Genomic DNA, 21545 nt, shown 5'->3' with positions numbered 1-21545 from the left:
GCAGTGCTGTCCCGTCTGCCTGACTCAACATTTTCTGGCTCCCCCTCCCCCTCTCCGCCTAGGCTGGCACGTACATGCATGTTTGTAGAGTCTATACCCAGCATGCCTCACTTCTTTCTGTGCTGTGGCGCGCGTGAGACTCACTGCATTGCAGCCCTTTGCGCATTAATTGGCAGTAAGCGACTGAGGGAAAGTGAAGAGAGGAAAGGGGAAAAGAGAAAGGGGGAGGGAGGTGGGGAGCTATTGTAGGGCTTCAGCGTCCTGACAGACAGAGTTAGACGGACTTGTGTCATTGCAGGTATTGTATGGGACATTCTTTTTAAATACAGCCATCATGACTGCCGTGACATAAATGTGAATGCTAATGACTTTCCAGGTGGGGGAGGGAGGGAGGAAAAGTGAGCTATTGTAGGACTTCCGAGTGCTGACAGACAATGCCACGACATGAATAACAAAACACCGTCTAATTTCACATGATCTGTAATTTCTAGTATATGTGTTATGATTATTGGAGATTTTTTTTTAAATAAAATGTTTTTTTTAATCTGGATTGATCACACTATCCATCACGTATTATCTGCGTCTGGAGGCCACATACTGTCACCAGCAAGCCTGCACCGATAGCCCAGGCCACTTAGGTGCACTTTAAAAAGAATAACAATATTTGAGGAGATTTTTGCTAGACATCATTGAAATGTCTTGGAAATACTGCTTGGTTTTAGAAATGACTTTCTAAAACCTAGCAGTGTTATCTAACTTTAGCTTGTTAAGAAAGAAAAATCCTTATTTACCATTACCTTAAGGATAGTTAGATTTCTTACATGAAAACAAGATCAACATACTTGATGATCCGTATTTTTTGCAGTGTGAGACACAAAGGGCTGGTATTTCAGTTCCTTTCTGCAAAGGCCTTCTGCCATGTATTAGTTTTTCTCCCCATTTCACCCGTCTTTTCAGATTTCCAGGCCTCCGATGCACGTCACACCACCGTGTTCTGTCTCTCATCCCTTTGCTCGCCCAATCAGGAGGTATTCACAGGAAACCTACTTGCCCTGAGAAGAGTGCATTCTCTGGCCAATAACCATGATTGTGTATGTAGCCTGACCAGCCACCAGGAGTCACGCAATGAGGCAACGCAGCCCTGTCCGACATCCACCCCTTCAACCCCAGGTGGTGCTGAGCCAATTTGCACTGCCCTCGAATTTACACTGGATATCACAAAATCATCTACATCAAACCCACTTCCTGTCACCCAAACACACAGACAGATGCCCCCACCCCTCACTCTGTCACTCTCACATGTGTGTGTCAGTCCATGTCCTAGTTGTTTTATTGTTCAGAGTTTCCCTCACAGTCCTTAAGTCCTTATCTGCGAAGCACTCTGCAGAGTAAGCTGCTATCTTCCCTTTCCTTGGGCTTTCCTCTGTCAAACTCAATGATGTCTATTAAGGTTATTTTTCCTTGTCTAATCCAGCCTAAAGAGCAGTCCGGGAGCCCTTCTCGGTGCATCCAGAAAATGCGACCGAATAACAACAGAGAGAGACATCTACCTGAACAAAGGAGTAATGAACTCCCTGGGTTCATACGGCACCTGCATTCTTTATCACAGTTTGAAGTTATGACGGCCGATCAGTCCCGAAACCAGGCCAGAAATTACCCTATCGCCCATATTCTACAGACGATAAATGGAATAATTAAGGCAGATTATCTGATGGATGCAGATAAAATGTGCCTTGGCATCACCACACCACGGACTTCTATTGGCTGATACAAATGTTAGGACGTTTCAGCTCTCATCAATGTAAAATTTGAATAATGTCTGGACCCATGAACATCTTACCTGCAGACCTCACTCATGTTAGAAATCCCCAGTAGTCAGACCATCCAGCATCAAACCACAAACATGCAAGCAAGTTCAGTTTTTTCTGTCATTCAGAATGTGCAGTAGTAATGCAATTAGCTGTTGTGAGTCACATTCTAAATACCTTCTTGCATCAAATGGGACATTTCAAATGACTGGGCTGCTTTCAACTTCACATTGTGCATGACATTCTGTGATTTGTTTTCTCTCTTCTCCATTTTCTGAAATTCTATTGAATTTCCATTTAATTGTTGTAGATGTTTTCTTGTTTTTCTATTTGCTGTTGCTTGGGTAACTCCATTTGAAATAAATCCCTTTGGATTTCACTCAGAGTTTTTGTACATGTCGGACATATTTTTAAAACATTGCTCCCTCAACTATAAAAGTTGTCCGGAACCGCTACGCTTGGTGGAGCTTCCCTGGCAACAACCAAAATTAGCATAAATAATAATAATTTAAGAAAGCATGAACCCAGATATTTTTTAGATTCTCTTAGTAGTCTATTTCACATCGCCTTACGTCTTTGCGTTGCGTTCCCCAGCGGTTGAGACACGACATGCTTTTGATTACAGGGCAGGTATTATGTTTTGGCTGATAAATATTGCAAAATGTATTCAAAGGTAAAAAGAAATGATCTTCTTAATGATCAGGTCAAAAAGTAACTTTCTGACAACTTCTTCCAAACATTTATGATCATTCTTTATTTCAACTCAAATAGGATGCTGAAATGTGCGGATTGGAGCTGAAGTTGCTCCAACTCAAATGTCTTTCTTTGCTCATACTGTACTGTACCAATGACTTTCCATTGGTCTCATCTCACCCCCTGCTCTACCCCTCACCCATTTTCTGTCTTTGTCTAACTGAAGCCTGTGTTTTTTCTTCTTCTCTTGTCTCTCCCTCCCTCTGTCTTGCTTCCTCGCTCCATCCCTCCCTCTCCCTGCGACGTACGTATAGATGCTGCATTGATTGCACACAGAGAGCCTCCCACTCCTTTCATCATTGATGCGCCCTCTCCAGCTGCAGCAGCACTTGTTGAATTCAGCCCTGAGAGAGAGAGAGAAAGAGAGTGAGGGTGAGTGAAAGGAGAGTGAGAGAGAAAAGGAGAAAAGCTTTGACAGGGAGAGAAAACAGAGAAAGAGGAAAGATCGAAGTGAGACAGAGAGAGCATGATAGTCAGAGAGTGAAGCTTTGGAAAAGAGAGTACATTAGAGTGCTATTTTCCCCCCCATCTGCCTCCTGGTTTCTATTTTTTCTGGTGCTGGCGCATGAATGCTTCATGGTGTGTCCACTCCCCTTTCTTGAGGACTGGGTTGCACAGGTCAGAGCTAGGTGAGTGAGGTGAGGGAGGGAGGCATGGGAGTGAGGTTTGTGAGGGAGGGAGAAATGTGTGTGTGTGTGTGTGTGTCTATTGAGGGGGAGGGGGGGCACTTTCCAGTTTGTATTCCTGGAAACCCTTCTGCAGTATTGCTCAACAATGAAACTGGAAGCCAAACACAAGGAAGATGAGATTCATGGAAAGAAGGAACGAATGCAAATATTCTGGGTAGCTTGTCTGGCTGTAACTTGGTTTTTTTTCTGTTTTAAAGGGCGTGATCAAAGTTGCATTTAAGTGTTTCCTGTGATTTTACTTGTGGTTCCTTGCTGGTCCAAGTACAGTTGATAATCTAATCAAAGTGAACATTACTAAGAAAGTCATGGTTTCATAAAGTTTTTCTGCAGTTTGCATGTTTTCAGCGATATCTGCTAGAATGAGAAACTTGGTTACAGTATTCATTTATGTGCAGATAATGTATATTTTATTATTCAGGAATTTCAGTTTTCATTCAGGCTATCACATTGATAATGCGTTTTTGTATTTACATCCCTGTTTTAATAAAAGGTGAAATCAGGCTGTGTGAATCCAAGTATCCGTTTTGCAATTCTCTCATTGAAATAAATCCGTGCTGTTGTTTGAACAGCGTCTTCTGCCTTCTTTACTCTCCTGTCCTATTCTCTTTCCCTTGCATGGTGTCTTTTTCTGCTATCTCACCCACACTTTAGCCAGTTATTCTTTTGGGTTCCAATTTGTCTGATCTATCTCTGCTTTTGTCCTTTGACAGATGTCCCTCTTGCTGGCCTTGTCTACGGTGACTCTTTGAAGCCCCTCTACCTCCCCTGGCTCCTCCTCCACATCCACCACCATGTCCCAGCTGCTCCACGTGGAGATCCCCAACTTTGGCAGCACTGTGCTGGGCTCCCTCAACGAGCAGCGTCTGCTGGGTCAGTACTGCGATGTCTCCATCCTGGTGAAAGGTCAGGCCTTCAAGGCCCACCGTGCTGTGTTAGCTGCCAGCAGCCTTTACTTCCGAGACCTGTTCAGCAGCTCGTCCAAGAGCCAATTCGAGCTGCCATCCTCTGTGACTCCCACCTGCTTCCAGCAGATACTATCCTTCTGCTACACAGGTAAGCTGACAATGGCAGCCAGCGAGCAGCTGGTAGTGATGTACACTGCCGGGTATCTTCAGATCCAGCATATTGTGGAGAGGGGCATGGACCTGATGTTCAAGGCAAACTCACCCCACTGCGACTCCCAGACGACCACCATGGAGGAGCAGCAGCCAGGCTCAGAGCCCCAGAGCCCCAGCAACAACACCCTGGCTGGGGCAGGGACTTCCATCCTGGGGCCGCCAGGCTGGTCCCCATCTGTGGCTCCGCCCACACGGAGAATTAAATTAGAGGGATGCGATCCGACCCCGCTCGGGTTGCCCAGCCTGAGTCACCATAAAAGAGGGTCGTCTTCATCTGAGATGGGGGGGCGGCTCTCCAGAGGGAGCTCATTGTTTTACGCGGCGGGTGGGACGACCATCTTCCCATGGATGCAGCCCAGCCCCGTGGCAGGGGGAGAGAGGTCCAGTCCTGGGGCATCTAGTCTGCCCACCACAGACAGCCCCACCTCCTATCAGAACGAGGATGAGGAGTTTGAGGAAGAGCCGTTTGATGGGATCACAGAAGAGGCCTATAGTCAGATCTATGGGCGCTCAGCCAACCCATATGGCAGTAAGTATCAGCTGTTGTTTGATAAGCCAGATATTGTATTGTTACATTAGAATGCACCAAATGTGATACTTCACACTGGTCAAAAAGAGAATGGTGGTAAACAAATTTACAAAAATGACTTCTTAGCAAAGAGCAGTTTTTTAAGCGGAAAATGGAAAGATTTTATTAACAGACCTGTATTACTCTCTTCATGTTTATCTGCTTTCCAATTTACCATCTAGGGAGGCAAAAACTACATCCCACCAAAACATGACTGACATTTCCAGCACTCTTTTCAAAGACACTGAAAAGACATTACCATACCATTTACAATTTGACAGTATTGTTCTAATCTCATAGAGTGGAAAATATACATAAGAATAACACATTTTTTACATCAGCTATTTGCTGGGTATTACTTAGATATAATCTGCCTGCTGTACAGCTTTAGCTGTCATCATTAAAGTGAAAAACTGGTACAAATCTGAAACTTGGATAAATGATTGCAAGATAATGGACATTTTTAAAGTTAATTTTAATCGGAATAAAAGCTAATGCAGGTTAGGATATACATTCAAATATTTTAATTGAGTAATATATATTTTATTACATCAATTATGAAAACTGTAGATGCCTAGATGCCACTATGCCACTGAAAAATTTTAATTACTAAAACTCAACTGGGACATGCTTTCAATGATGCTGCCCGACAACTCACACCAGTACCCTGACTCAAATCTTGGTCCCTGTGACTAAAACTGACACCAGTACCCTGACTCCAACCCTGGTCCCTGTGACTAAAACTGACACCAGTACCCTGACTCAAACCCTAGTCCCTGTGACTAAAACTGACACCAGTTCCCTGACTCAAACCCTGGTCCCTGAGACTAAAACTGACACCAGTACCCTGACTCAAACCTTGGTCCCTGTGACTAAAACTGACACCAGTACCCTGACTCCAACCCTGGTCCCTGTGACTAAAACCATTATAGTGTCACCATTCTTGCTATGAGCATCCAGTTCTAGCCTGAAGACCCATTCCAGTGACATGACGGTGCCTACAATACCAAAAGGCTAAAACCTCTAACATAACGTTGCTTGGTGTTGTCAAAATCTTGTTCAGTATTTAACAAGGATTTTTTTTGCTGTCCTCAAAACATTTTTACATTTGTATAGTCTTACAGGGACATAACCAACCATGCAGAAAAATGTTTTAACAGGCAATCTTAAAGAAGCACATTCCTGAACATTGTATATGAGCTGAAGAATGAGTCTGATTAGCACTCTTGTACCAGGTAATATATTTGATATCCCGCACGTGCCAGTCTTTCAGACTGTCCTCTAAATTATTATTGCAAAGTAATGAATGTGTTATATAATGTCACATGGATTTCATATAATGCAAGTCATACTGTGTCATGAATGACGGACGTCGTGCAGGACCCCACGCTGATTATTGTGTTGTGTGTCGTTATGACAGTCATGATGGCACGACGTGTAGCCCCACCTACAACTCCAGTCACACTCTCAGAGCAAAGGCAAACTCCTCTGGTTCCGATGTTAAAGACGTTTATTTCCCCCTAGTTTACATATGCCGTTCTTACAGCATGTTTGGCGTTATATAGGCTGGAATAGATCGTAGTTACTGTACATCATGACCAACAACAGCTCCTTCTTCACAGCTGCGACAGCTGCTCTGCTGTGCTTTCATCACGACTGTAATGCACATTCACAAACCTTACTGTACCTACTGCTCTGGTTCTTAATTCAAAGCTGAAAGCATTGCCAGTGGACGGGTTTGTACGTCTAGAGTTTCAAATATTTATGAAATCCATCTGTAATCACTCAGAACAGCCCAGGGTGACATTGCAGGATGTTTGAGGGGTGTGTGTGATTGTGTTTTTCAGTGTGTTCGCATTTGGCCAGTACTTACTTTGAAAAAAAAGCTTTATCTGACTAGGGTTTAGGTTTAGATGTCAGGGATTTGTTAGGTTTAGGAGGGAAAGTTAGGTTGTTGAGGATAATCTTAGGTTTATTTAAATTTGATGACACTAACTTGTTAGTCCTTACGTTGAGAGTACTGTAAATCCAATTTGTGTGTGCATGCGCATAAGTGCATACGTGCACGCATGTCTGCACGCCGTCTTAGAGGTCAACGGGAAGGTTTTGGGAGGGAAATTAATCCACGGTTTCAAACCAGTAACACTTTCTCGTGTCCCTGAAGATGCTGATTTGGCACATTGCTTATCTGGAAATTTGCTGTGATATGCCTTGAATAATTTATTTAACACCCTCACTTTTAATGGAGATCACTTCCACCTTGTGTAGGCTGATGTTAAATCCTATTGAGCTTTCTCCTTGAAATATGTAGGAGCAGCGTTGGATGACTCGATGTGTGCCTGTCTCTCTCTCCTTCTATATCCCCTGTCTCCGTTTTGCATAAAGGGCATTAGCCTCCTTTTCTAAAGAAAGATTTATTCTGTCCACAACACTTACATATGAATTAATTCCTCCACTATGGAGTGAACAACCCATTTCTCCTCACCTATCCCTCCTCAGTCCAGGATAAGCCAGAAATGGCAGCCATGCCTCTTTCCTTGGAGAGCCGCTCCTGTGTGCTGATACGTAGGGACCTGGTAGCCCTGCCCGCCAGTCTCATCAGCCAGATCGGCTATCGCTGCCACCCAAAGCTCTACACTGAAGGAGACCCTGGGGAGAAACTGGAGCTGGTAGGAGGTAGGTTGTGGGGGAGTGGAGAGAAGGAATTCTGGTTAGGTGGGTCCAGTTTTGTGACATAGCAAGGTTGAGTAGTTTGCTGGTCTTTGATAAAAGGGTTCAGGGCTACATTGAATGCTGTATTTAACGTTAAGTTCAAGTTCATTTGTAATAAATGCACTGGAAATGCATACTTTAATGGCATAGTCTTTAATGCTAGAAAAGAGTTTTCATAGTTGGGTTGAAGTAGTGCTAGAAGCAAAAAGAGTAATAGTGTTGTAATGGGGAAACTCTCTTTCACACCACCAAGGAACATCTGTGTTCATGACACGAGGCCAGCTAATGAACTGTCACCTATGTGCTGGCATCAAACACAAAGTCCTATTGCGGCGCCTGCTTGCCACCTTCTTCGACAGGTGAGTCACAGTTAAATGTGCCAATTTATATATAAATTGTTGATATGTTGTTGTTGTGACTCCCATTCAGAAGCTGACATTATAGTGTTCATGATGAAGGGTCTGTTGCATATTTTTTACATTTCCTTTTTTAGTATTCCTAGTAGACACACTTATCTAGAGCAGAACTTAAATAGTGAGGACACATATTTTCATACTTTTTTTCATAATACGACCCTGTGGGAATCCACAACCCTGGCATTACAAGTTCATATTCCAGTTGAATAACAATGCAGCTCTGTATTCTTAAACTAGCATAGACCAATGGGATTGGGGTGGTCATGTTGAGGTGTGTATTCCTATGGGTGTGGTGTTATCATTGCCCCCTGGTGTTGGTTCTGTATGCCTGCAGGAACACTCTGGCTAACAGCTGCGGGACAGGTATCCGTTCTTCCACCAGTGATCCCAGCAGGAAACCTCTGGACAGCCGTGTGCTGAATGCTGTCAAACGTGAGTCCGGTGCTTTTTAAACGTTGTGCAAAATATTGTTTTTGAAAATCAAGAATGATTGTTCTGGGTGATGACAGTCTCTTTCGACTGATGCTAGTGTTTTTGGGGTCAAACTATTGTAGATTGTTTTTGAGATTTTAATGTTGTGTCCTAGCCAATAGTAAATTTAGGATATGAAATCATAATAAATTCTTATTTCATGAAGTTCTAAGTAACTTGTCCCAGCAAATATTTGTTTTTAATCATCAGAACAATAAGCTATTCATGTAGACTGAGCCACGTGCCAAATGGCTGCTGAATTCCAAAGCAAAATGTCTCCCAACCCTCCCTCTCATTCTCTCTCCCTCTGTCTCTAGTCTACTGTCAGAACTTTGCGCCGAACTTCAAGGAGAGCGAAATGAACGTGATTGCCGCTGACATGTGCACCAACGCACGGCGGGTCCGAAAACGCTGGCTGCCCAAGATCAAGTCCATGCTACCTGATGGTATGGAAGTCTACCGGGCCAGTGTGGGGGTGGCCGCTGGTGTGGGCCTGGGCTTAGCCATGGGAGCTGCTGGACCTGGGCCGGGAGTCCCCTTCGAAACAGATTTAAAATCCCTGACCCCCTCTAGCCTGTCACTGGACCAGAGACTGTACCCGGAGCGCAAAGATCCGCTCAGAACTCACTCACTGTTGGACACAGTCAGCGCCGAGTCGGGGGCGGCTGGAGGGGACGTTGTGGACACGGAGATCGTTGGCCCTCAGGCAGAGGAAGAGGAGCAGGAGGAAGAGGAGGTGGGGTTGGAGGGGACATTGATGCCAGGAGGAGAGGCCGGGGGCCGGGGCGACATGACCCCGGGACAAGAAGGGGAGGAGTTTGCAGATGGCCTGAGAATGAACGGGCAGTAAACGTCCACCAACGCCTGTCTCTGATCCATCCACCGCCAAAACTTTCTTTCTATCGCTCGCTCTGTCTATTCTCCTCCACCCCTTCTTCTCTGCACTCTCCAAAAGGGAATATCTCAGCCCAAGAAGCCATGCTTGCAGAACTTACAGTGGAGTGCGATGAACACACACACACACACACATACATGCAAACACACACACACACACACACAGACACACACACTGCAGTGTGTTCTTTAGTAGGGCAGGGAGTACAAGTACAACATTTCTTGCTGAACAGACACAGGCATTGCTGAGGAACAAACAGAATTACTTAGTGAAGATGAGAAAGCTCTAATTTGAATATGGAAAAAACAATACTTTAGACCTGAGACATCAAGTCCTTTTCAAGGAATATTCTTAGTATTCTTGTTAATCTTGCAGATGATGTTTTAGTTAAAACTGAAGAATGTAACACTGTACACCTATCACAGGGTTTCCCAAGCTAGGATATGACCCCATGTGGGGTCACCTTATCAAGTGGGTCAAAGGAAAACAAACCTTTGTTTAATACAAAAGTTTGTTTTCCTGAACATTTTGTTTAATACATAGAAACAGGGTTAGCTTCTCTGCAGTAGCCGTGAAATTAGGTGGTATTAAACAGAGCGGTTTCTGTTCCCTTCCAACAAATGTGCCTCTTTTTATCAGTTTAAGCTATTATGACCCCATGTCTGAAATATTTGACTCTCAGGAGGATGTGTATGTCTTCAGGTTTCTTTCAGAAACACAAAGAACAGAAAAGACTTGACCAGGCAGTAAATCAGACTGTGGGAGGGAGTACATCAATAATAATGTTATTTTCTGCACAAAAGATCAAACACAATTGTTGCCTGATCTTCTTTGATACATTTGAAACCTTGCTTCCTTCATATTGACATATTATTATAAATCTGTTGAGAAGAATTTTGTCCAGATTGTCTTAGCTCCAGTTAAGAAGTAAGCATATTAGTCGTTGAATACATAATTTTTTACATCGTTGTCCCACATACCTTTTTATACCAAAATGGGGTCACAGGCCAAAAACATTTGAGATCCCTTGCTTTATGTTGAGTCTGTTAAATGATAGGCCTGTGGGTTCTGAAAAGAACCTTAGTAACCTTGAAACAGATCACACATTGCACTACATAGCCAGAGAAATTCTGGGAAGACATGTGAGCTCATCTTAACATACAGAGAAGCTAATCAGATGAACAACTATGTGGGGAAAAACCAAGCATGTGATAGTTTTACCTCATCCTGTTGCTTAAGGGTTGTGGTTTCCACGCAATTGATGAAACATGAAGGGCTTTTTGTATATGGATCATGCTTAGACAAGATCACGCCCTCTTCAATTAGCCAGTCAATGCAATGCCTGTGTCTTTTGGCAGATGTACATATGAAGTACACACTTGTATACACAAAAACACACACACCCTGTTATTTTAACCTCTAAAACAGCACAGACGCATCTGAAACACAGACAAACCAGCTGAAGAGTCTTTGCAAACTTCGCGTTCTCTTACCATAGGACACAGTTACAGACTGTGAGGAAATGTTAGAGACACAAATGCGCCAGAACACACAGATTGCATGCAAAATGTATACAGAGAATCTGAAAAAAAACATCAACAACAGCACTTAATGAATGCGCATACATAAAAGAAAGGACAGCTGCAGTTGCCTGAAGATACAGTATATCATTAATACTTCAAGGAAGGGGAGATTTTTGTTTGTGTTTTTCTTCGGAGTGATGCTTTTTGGCCTGTGTTTGGTCCAGGGTGTTGGAACCTAGGCTTGGCCTGTGTATCACCTGGGGTGGATGGCACCAGGAACATGCTAACAAGAGCTTAGTACATAGTGATGGGGACTACAAAGCGAGGTGCAGGTGGATAACACTGTTTTACTACGGCGCGATCAATGACTACAACAGCCAGCCTACAGCTTCCTTCCATCCTCCAAAATGTATGTGTAAATTATTGAATGAAACTAATATGTAAAATGTCTGCCGGCTTTTTGCATCTGCACTTGAAGAGGTTATAGTGGGAGATTGATGGGAAGCCTATGAAGCTGCCTAGATATGACTGTTTTAAAGAAGTAGGCCAACTGAAATTTTCCCCATATCTCCATGTTCTATTGGAGGATTAGGTTTGTGGACTTGGACAATTGGTCGTATGAATGACGATTGTTGCTCTACGGCAGGGAGAAGATGAGAGACAAAATGTTGCACAGCCGCATTTACTGTTTTTGGCGCACTTTAAAACAATATATTGGATGTTCTCGCTCACTAGGGAAGGGTTGGAAATGGCCTCTAATGGCTGTACGACAGACCTCCAGAATGGTAGCCTGGGTTAACACATTGATAGACCGATCAGACACCCATAACATGCATATTATAGTTTATGAATGTGTTCTTGATCACAAACATCCAGTTAAAAAAAATACGGTAAGGAAACAGTGGACTTGGAGTGGTCCCAAACCTAAATAGTCTATTTCCAAAATAATAATTTGAACGGCCAGCCATTTAAAGCATCTTGCTTTGAATCTGTTGTTTTAGTAATTGCATGATGGGAAAGCGCATCATGTTTGTCAGATGTTATTGTTCTGGAAATGTCTATAGTTGGTGAAATAAGATTGATCTGGTTTCAGAAACTAAGGTCAATCGACAACAGCCTACACTAGAGAAACAAGATCACATTTCCTCTATCCAATTCAAATGCTTTATTGTGCCATTTTAAAGATTGTGCCCATTGTTTGACACCTACATGATCCTGTTTGAGGTTATTTTGGGGTAGCTTTAACATGGTCCTGGTTCTGTAATAAGGAGCACAGGGTTATTATTGCACTAGGTAATGAGAAAGTGAAAATGTTTACAAGAGTATTTTTGGAGAAATGTGACCTGCCATGGCGAAAAATGTAGGGAAAGGGATTGAAAGAATGGGTGTGTGGGACTACAGTTAAATGAAAACTGTTGAACTGCTTCAGCTGGTTTGTTGTCTTGGCAGTGTACAGGACAGTCTGGTACTTTATAGTGAAGTACAGTATCTTGATGCCACAGAAATCTGAGAATGGAAACTGCCCAAACATGGAAAACATGACACATCCTAAAACAAAAAGTTAGGAGTGAGGTCTCTGACATTGTCTCTAAAGGCCATTGGAGCTGTTGTACGATTTTAATAAAGTCATTTGTAAAGGTCTTCCATTGTGGAATTCTTGTCAGAGGATTCCCAAACATAAGGTCAAACTGGCCATGTTTGTAAGCATATAGATTCCAGCCACACCGATAACAAGAAAAATAAATCTTGTTCTTAATCCTTACTTACCTACAATGTAATTAAACCTGCTTTTTGCCCTTTGCTATTAGGACAGATAGACAGTCAATTTGCATGTGCAACCACATGACTCTAAGAGGAAGTGAATGGCTTTCCAGTGAAATACTGTCATTCAGGGAGGACAGTGTTCCTGTGATGGGAAGTGTTGTTATGTGCCCTGTTCTGAAAGAAGTGGTGGGGATCAGTGCCTTAATCGAGACTGCAGGAGGAGAGAGTGTCGTGTTTAATCACCATCTGTTTGCATTGGGACTTTGACAAATAATGAAACTAGCTTTAGAGAATGAGGACGACAGAATGGAGAGCCAGGTAATGTGTTATGTAGGCTTCAGATCTAATTGCTAAAGAAGTAGGAAATGCTGACTATAAGCTAAATGCTGTATTTTCTCTGAAAACTTTGGTAGGCACGGTTAGAATGGGGAGGGAGGGGGCTTTTCTTAAAATATAACCGTTTTACAGTGTGTTCATGTAAGAGCATTATCAGAATAAAATTCAGGAGTTAAGCCCCAATCCACCAATCAGCAAAAGATATGTGTTGTTCTACAGAAGTTGTGTAACATGGGGTCTGAAAAAAAGTGTATACTATTTTTCACGAGCTTTCAGCACGTCTTCCATATATGTCAAATATATATATATATATATATATATATATATATATATATATATATATATATATATATATATACTACTCATACACTTTGTTTTTATTTATTTTTATTGCATATATGACATTTTTACCAGAATTCCTTACCACCCCCCCAAAACGTGTTATTAATTAAACACACTTTAAGAAGTTGCAATAAAGGAAGAACCATGCACAGTAGCGATCATTTTCATTGACCTTCTATTACTGATTCAATTTAGAAATGGTATTTGCATACCAAATTAACCAGTATAAGATATTAACACAAGTTTGTTTATTTTTCTTCAAACTTTGCCCATTGTTGCTGTCACAAATTTTGTAATGTCCAATTAGCAAAACATCTGGCAGGTTCGAAAAGGTTTGAAGATCAAGAAACGTATGTTCCTTTTCCAAGCTGTTCTGGTCTTTCAACACACAGCCAGCCCAAATTTGAATTATTCGTCAGAACCTACTGTATGGGTCCAAATGAAAGTGCATTCTCCCGCCAGAAAACACAATTGACCAAGCTATAACTCAGTTGGTAGACAATGGTGCATGAAACTGATGCAATGATGAGGCCACTATGGATGTCTGTCGTGTCCAGTTTTTTGGTTGCAATTGTTTCAGTTTGGACATCAAAGATTCCCCATCTCTAGCATTTTGCTGTTTTTTTATGTTGCCAGAGCACTGTACATTCCTGCAACAATATTTTATCTTTCAAACCCATACTGCAAATTCCTTCATATACAGTTTTAGCTGTTTCGTAATGACTGTTCAGTCATTTTCTCCATAATGTTTTCTGACAGACTACTCAACATTATGGACATGCTGAAGAGGGATGCATTCCCATCACCTGTTGATATTTTGGGGGGTTTTGCTTAAGGCACTTTCATTGATATTTTGGTAAATCAAAAGGTAGGACTTTTTTAGTCTTAGAAATAGAGAAAACACCAAATTATATCAGTGTATTTGAATGTAATAGTAGAAAAACATAACATTTTCTCAATAAATAATCATGTTTAAAAAAATTATAATGAAATAGCTTTCGGTTAAATCATGATGTTTAGATGTAACTGTTTGAGAATGCCACTGAGAACCAGTAATGGGTGTATCAACAATGATTTTGTACTCAACAAATGTAAGTATATTTTTGTTAATGCATTTGATTGAGTTATAACATATCATGATTAATTGTCCTGAATGTCCTGAAAATACTTAAACGACAGTAATCTACACCACTTCTGTAGAATTACCCATATCTCTAAAAAATTATTACAATGAATGACCACATGGATCAAAAAGATTCAGATAAGCCATGGAGTAGGCTACCATAGTACAAACTTTCACTAATAGAAACCTTTGTTTTTCATTGTTTTTGTTTATTTACCTTTTTAATGCATCAGCCTGTTTATATCTAATTTGTTTCCTGCAGACCTTATTTCATATTTGGTACCTACCGCTGTCCTATTTCTGGGGGCTTTTGTTTGGCCTAATCTTCATGTGGGGTTGAGGTTGGAAATTAAATGATGTTGCACTAGAAAACTGAGTGAAACTCAGAGAATGTCATAGCTAAACTAAAGAGTGACCTCTTTTTGTGATGGCTGAAGAAATACTGTCCCTTAATATGTATGTAACGTAATATGTTCTAATTTACCATGTTTACGTTAGTGTAGCACTTCACTATTTATAGATATAGAGTCTACAAGAAATTAGCACTAATTTGGCAATGTATTTTAGTCCAATGTGTTAAAACTACATTGTATTGTATGAAATCAATTTGCAGATGGGATTGTTGGATTGTAGTGAGTGGGTGCTGTGGTCCCACCATTTTGGACAATGTGCTCTGCAGGGTCTGCACACAGTAGCCTTACACTGAGCTGTTAAATTTTCCTCAACTAACTGCTTTGTGTCCAGATCAGATCCTCAGTTCCGACACTAACCATTTAATTTGAACTATATCTCAATTTGTCTAGTGTGGTCCCGAAAGAATAGGTTCCACATTAACTAGTTTCTTTCATACGTTTTTTCTAACAAGGAAATCCGTAAGCTATCCTATTTAGATGTTGACACGCCGTGGATTATATTCTTTGCAATGGTGGGCTTTGACAAAGCAGACCAAAGTTGACATTTTTTATCTAACAACACAATGCTTCCTATTGAACGTTTACAGATATTGTAATACATTTCAGTAAAGTTGGAGCTGTCATAAGACTGACAAATGTAATAGATGTGCATGTGAATCTTCAGAATACAGAAAATCTCTGTATAAAAATAGTTAAGTTATTATTTGTGTTTGGACATAATGAGAGCACCAGAATTGTCCTATTAAATTACTAGTAGGGCAATGTCATAAGTTTCAGAATCTGGTCTAAATGTCTAGGAAGAAACCCAAACCAGCCTAATATAAATCAATGACAGTAGATTTGTAGGTGATGGATTTCCTGCTTCTACTTATGCAGGAAAATAAAATTAATCTATGTGATATCTGAAATTGTGTAATAAAATTATTGTCAACCTAAAATATTGTCATATAATTATAATTACTGTTTATACAGCTTTTATAAAATGTTTCTGTATAATTAGTCTCTAAAATATACAGTATGTCAAACAGACTGCAAATGTCTCAATTTGTGTTTTTTTGGAAACCTGTGACTGTTATATGATACAACATCAGAACTTGTTGTATTTACTGTAATCAACTGATTCAGCCAGTGTATGGCTGTGGTTGTAAGCCAGATTGTCTGCATTGTTAAAATGTAATGTTGGTATACAAACCTCTAAAAACTGTCTGGCTTTAACTAACAAAATAGCTAAGAAACATGAAGTGCAGATCTTCAAATGAACTGTTTTACGCAATATCTTATCACAGCACTGGCACCATAGTCCATTCCTATTCCAATTCTCAATTCTATTACCAGCACTAGAAACAAATACTACTTTTTTTTTTTAAACACAGGTTTATGAGACTTATGTCTTACAGAGGAAACTTCTAAGCCACAAAGCTAAATAGCACTGACAATCAAAACAAGAAAAACACGCACTAAAGGAGAACTGTCAGCAATTGCCATTTTCATGCTTAATCCTGCCTTGTTTCTTTTATTGTTCCCATTGGTTCATGTGCACTATCTAATCCAGAACAGAGTCATGTGGCAGTGCCAGACCTCAGGATTGCCTAGGCCAGTTATTCTCAACCATTTTGGGGCTAGTGAATCTTGTGACAGCAAAATTATCACAGAGATTAAAAAAAAGATGTTATTTCATGGAGTACTATGATTTCATCAATGGAAACAACATTGTGGAGGCCCATCTCTTGGCATTAGGTATTTTTGTTAAAGCTTTGATGCCTCATGCATAATATGCATATCTGGCAATTATGCATATTTTGTCATGGCACAGAGATACATTGTTTTATTGTTCTTATGATCTTATTATTGAATTTAGGTAAAAGCATATTTACAGTCACCATAAAACATATTGTGAGCCTAAAACAAAATAAACAATGCATATACTGTAGCTATATGGTTATATTGTACATTTCCAACATACATTGTTCTTTATTAATGAATTTAGAGAATAAACTGAATTTACTAAATGTATTTCCTCATAAAATAAAGCCCACATCAAAATCCATAGAAAAATGCTAAATTATTTCCTAAATCGACTTTATTTGCATAGGCTCCTTAGACTCAAGACTGGCATCATGTTGAAAACCTGTTGTTTGAATTGAAGTGGGCAGTCCATAAGTGCATACCAAAGAATCTGAAGTATCTGTAAATATTCTATGTGGAGAGCCATTCCAATGTGTTCTCTAATCTCATAGAAATCAGATGAAAATGCTCAGTCATTTTCTTTAGAGGGAGAGGGTGCACAAATTGCTGAAAACAACAGTGATCATTTGGAGACTTGTTTGAGAACTAATTTGAGAATCTCTGGTCTAGGCAATTGAATGTTCTTTGGGTATCCTTTTCCACAGTAGATTTGTTCAAGATAGCAAGTTTTTTGTTTTACAATAACCTTTTAGTTACTTAGCAGACATTTTCATCCACAGCAATTTACAGGAGTAATTTGGACTGTCTTGCCTCAAGAGCAAAACAACACATTTTTGTCATTGTCATGTTGTGTATTCAAACCAGCAACCTTTTGGGTTACTAGCCAAACATTCTACCAACAAGTACTAACCCAGGACCTGCTGTTTTTTATAAATGTCATGGACAGGATGAGAGAAGTTTAAGCTTATACATAAAGGGGCCATATGTCCGATTTTTAGTGCACTGCTGTTATAAACACATACCTAAATGACCAGAAGACATCTGCAGTTAATGTTTTACATTTTTACGAAATTTTTTCCGAGTGCCTGAGATATTCCCCATTTCAACTTGCTGGTCCATTTATCAGTTTGCATTGACTTTTAGTCTCTTCGTTGCTTTAGACACTAACAGTGCTCCCCGCCATCCTAAACCACCCTGTACTAGCTAATACTATTCTGGTCTCGTTCGGTTAGGGAAGGGGAGGAGAAGACAAGTTTTGTTGTTGCTTTAAATATTCTTGTAAATGTTGGAGGCAGGATTCTACAAAGTACACCTTTAATCGGTGTTTTGTGGTAGTTAAGCTTGATTGATAAATCTGCAGGTCAAGTGGCCTTTGGCATCGGCTAAACTCTGACATCATGTGTTTCATAGAGTTGGATCCTGGCTTGCCCAGTTTTGTCAAGTGCTATACCCGCATGTCTGAACTTGTAAACCAATTTTAATTTCCTAGTTTCCACATGCTTAGCAACACTGTTCCATCGTTCATGCCTAACTCTATTGCTGGACGGTTCTAACTGAAAAGTAATAATTTGCACCGCAGGGCAGTGCCCAAAATAAATAATTAAATCCAATATAAATGTTTTTTGGTACAGACCGCTGAAGTCAGGCACCAATTTGTGCTCATCAAGGGGGAGACTGGCCATCCCATCTGGCACCACTTAACTAACTACATTCATGTAGTTATTACTTTTAAACAAAACACATTTTGGGGGTTATTTGCAAAATCCCCTTTTTTTCAATGCAGCATTTGTTCACTAGAACGCCAACGGTCATTGACGTTGTCAACGGCTACAGCATGTTGAAACTGGTTTTAAGTCAAATGTAAGGGACTCGCAATAATGACACAAACATAATCAGAAAGTAGTGTGAAATGCATTCAAGGAGAATGTGAAGGGAAGCTATATTTTCATTAGCTCTACCGTCTGGGTTCTCCCACCAACTTGGTACCATCTCCCTTTTGCAGCAGTGTTTGCAAAAACAGAAAGGGGTATACTGTTAAATTCTACCACCCCTTCAAATTATCCCCTGTGTGCACGCCTGTTTTACACAAAGTGGTCTTGGCTAATCAGCTTTGCAAAATGGCCATCGTCAGACAGGAAGAAAACAATAAGTTGAATACATGTGTGCTTGCAAACATTGAACCATCTAATCATTTGATCTGGTGATTTGTTAGCCATTGCTCTGTGATGCAAACAAAGACCTTCTTATCAGCTTCTACTGATTATGGACTTACCTTCCAATGTTGTGCTTCTAAACAAGTACAGTCATTTTCTACATAGTTAACTCACATTATTCTCCTATTATGTGCTATATAAAGCGTTGCTGTTAAAATAACTTTACTTACTGTCATTAACTGCTACCTGATGGCAAGATCTGTAGGGCTAGAACATGGAAAAATGGGAGAGGGAGCTTTCAGTATTGAGGCAATGGGAGTGAATCTGTGAATGCTTCAGTTAAAAAAAAATTATAATGAACAAAACCTTTTTGCTCCTTCAGATTGAAGTATCAATAATATATGTACAAGAGAAATGCAAGATGTCACTCTTAATGTTGCATAAAGAATAAAAAAAAATCTCCTTCTATCACCAATTTACTTGAGTTGGACAAGGGTAGGCCTAACAAATTTCTTTCAAATGCAATATTGAGAAGTCTGCTTTCTAATAAATCTTCTTACTTCACCAGATATTGTGTCCTCTTGTTTAATATTCCTTTGTTAGTCATTGTTTTTTATATATGCCTCTGTCCAAGCTTTTTTTGAAATGTGTTGTTGGCATCAAATTCAAAGTAAGCATTTTTCCAAAAACAACATCATTTCTCAGTTTCTACATTTGATATGTAGTCTTGGTACTATTGTCAATTGAATATAGGGTTTATTTTATTTCCATGTTATGCAGCATCCCAACTTTTTGGAAATGGGGTTGTACTTACAGATTTACTTAAAAAACATCACACAACTGCTCATTCACTGGCTAAGACAAAGGACACGTAGATATCACAAAGTACGCCCTCCTGACTTCTTGGGTCTGTCCTTCAGTACATAAAGAGGTAATCCTCCTACCTGCTCCTGCTTATCAAATTCAGTCCTCAGGCTCTAATGTCCATTTGCATACCACAAGTCCTAGTTATCGGTCATATTAACTTTAACACGATCATACACATTCTAGATTACTTTAATCAGTCCTATGACACATGAAAATAATGACTTTACACACTAGATAATCATTTTGGTCAATTCTAACATAACTAACAGGATTGAGATTAACAATAAATGCATGTCTATCAGCATTATTTATTACTTTCTTTGCAAGGTTCTATAGTAGTCTGGTATTAGTGTATTTCTAAATGCACTCATTTTGTAATAAAAGCAAACTGAAAGAAATGTCTTCAACTTCAAACACACATTAGTTCAACTTCAAACATACATTAGACTAATCATATTGATAAAATGTATTATATATCCACTACAGTGATAACACCAGATACATCCAGAAACTACCATGTGAATGCCAACAGTGGGTAACAGTCTAGAGAATGTTCAGGAAGGAAAGAGAAATAAAGTCAAGCCCGACTATTGGAAGGCAGGGGCGAAGTTTTGTTTCCTTTTGGGGACCTTTGGGTCTGGCTCTGGGGCAGGCTGTTGTTAGTGTATCTTTAGGGCACAGGTGTCAAACCGGTTCCACGGAGGGCCGAGTGTCTGCAGGTTTTCGCTCTCACCTTGTACCTGATTGATTAATTAGTTCACTAATTGGTTAATTTCTACCCCCACCTGGTTGTTCAGGTCTGACCTGGGAACCAATTTAAAGGAAAACCCAAAGACCTGCAGACACTCGGCCCTCCGTGGAACCGGTTTGACACCCCTGCTTTAGGGGATCGATTGGGAGTACTGAGTAGTCTAGTGTGTTTTATGGTTGTTTTATGTTATTTTGTATTATTTTTTATACTTCAATGTTCTTTTAAGTTATTTATGGTTACTTGTGGTATTTTGTATTATTTTCTGTAGTTTTATGTTCTGTTTGGTAGTTTTGGGAACTTTTGGAGTGACTAGAAGGACCCACCTTAATTGTTACACTTTTCAACTATACAGACACAAATTTCCTCATAACTGATAAAAAACGTAATACTACACCAGTTAGCAGGCTAACTAATGTTGACAAGTAGCTATCTACTACGCAAAAACTAAGATAAGGCTGTGACTATATAAGTATCTATGCACTGAGACCGACTGACATAAAATTACCCAGATTTCTCCTTCTTACGTAATATTTTCCAAAAGACATTGCTATGAATTTCGTATTCAGCCATTCGCATTGGGTGAATTTTTGACCTTGGAACAATGGTTTAAAACTCTTGTCTCTAAAATATGGGCTATTGTTTACACAGTAATATTTTCTTAAACAATTTATAAATTACATCTACGTCAGTTTTGAACTAATACGTTGGCCTCTTTTTTTTTCTTTTTGAAATGTTCGTGACCCGGAAGTGTTTTTTTAGCGTTGCTCTTGTGCTCATAAGACGCTGATAGTTTTATGTGATAAACGAAAGTGTAACTCGTGTATGTTTCCTAAAGCTTTGTTGTAGGCAAAATAATTGTGCCTGCTCTTAATCAAAAATGAGTGATGACCCAGACTCTCCTCCCGAAAGGGAAATGAAGGTGTGTTATTCTGATTGCTAGCTTTCATATGTATGATTAGCTAGCTAGTTGTGGTGACCTAGCTAATGCAAGATCTAGCTAGCTACTGTGCATGGTTTGTCAACAATTTGGCGGTTAAGCGTAGTTGGCGTATTAAAAATGACAGGTCAATTCACGTTGTTTTCCTCGTGGGTGTGCTAGCTAGCAACGTTGTAACTGAATTCTTGTCTATGTTTCAGTAATTACCTTAGTAGTTACC

The 21545-nt window shown here is 40.2% G+C and overlaps 2 protein-coding genes across 9 annotated transcripts in view; both read left to right on the top strand.

Moving 5' to 3' along the window:
- The window catches only part of LOC105015114 (nucleus accumbens-associated protein 2), a 34912-nt gene extending 21549 nt beyond the window's left edge, over nt 1-13363 (top strand). For 3 of the 5 annotated variants that reach the window (XM_010877987.4, XM_020053561.3, XM_010877988.4), the window contains 5 exons: nt 3961-4897; nt 7436-7612; nt 7902-8007; nt 8399-8496; nt 8853-13363. In XM_010877987.4, coding sequence (XP_010876289.2) covers nt 4042-4897; nt 7436-7612; nt 7902-8007; nt 8399-8496; nt 8853-9385 — 1770 coding nt within the window. In that variant the 5' untranslated portion in view covers nt 3961-4041 and the 3' untranslated portion in view covers nt 9386-13363. Of the gene's footprint in view, nt 1-2815; nt 2934-2981; nt 3191-3960; nt 4898-7435; nt 7613-7901; nt 8008-8398; nt 8497-8852 lie in introns of those variants that run through there. The other 2 variants (XM_010877989.4, XM_010877990.3) reach the window with 2 other exon arrangements.
- Nucleotides 13364-21119: 7756 nt separating this feature from the next.
- The window catches only part of nup214 (nucleoporin 214), a 50332-nt gene continuing 49906 nt past the window's right edge, over nt 21120-21545 (top strand). For all 4 annotated transcript variants that reach the window (XM_010877986.5, XM_020053421.3, XM_010877985.5 and 1 more), the window contains exon 1: nt 21120-21307. In XM_010877986.5, the coding sequence (XP_010876288.4) occupies nt 21266-21307 (42 nt within the window). In that variant the 5' untranslated portion in view covers nt 21120-21265. The remainder of the gene's footprint in view (nt 21308-21545) is intronic.

Source organism: Esox lucius, chromosome 14 (genome assembly GCF_011004845.1).
Source record: "Esox lucius isolate fEsoLuc1 chromosome 14, fEsoLuc1.pri, whole genome shotgun sequence".
NCBI classification, from domain to species: domain Eukaryota; kingdom Metazoa; phylum Chordata; class Actinopteri; order Esociformes; family Esocidae; genus Esox; species Esox lucius.
The sequence above is the reverse complement of the archived record's forward strand: the minus strand, read 5'-3'. Positions and strand labels throughout refer to the sequence as shown.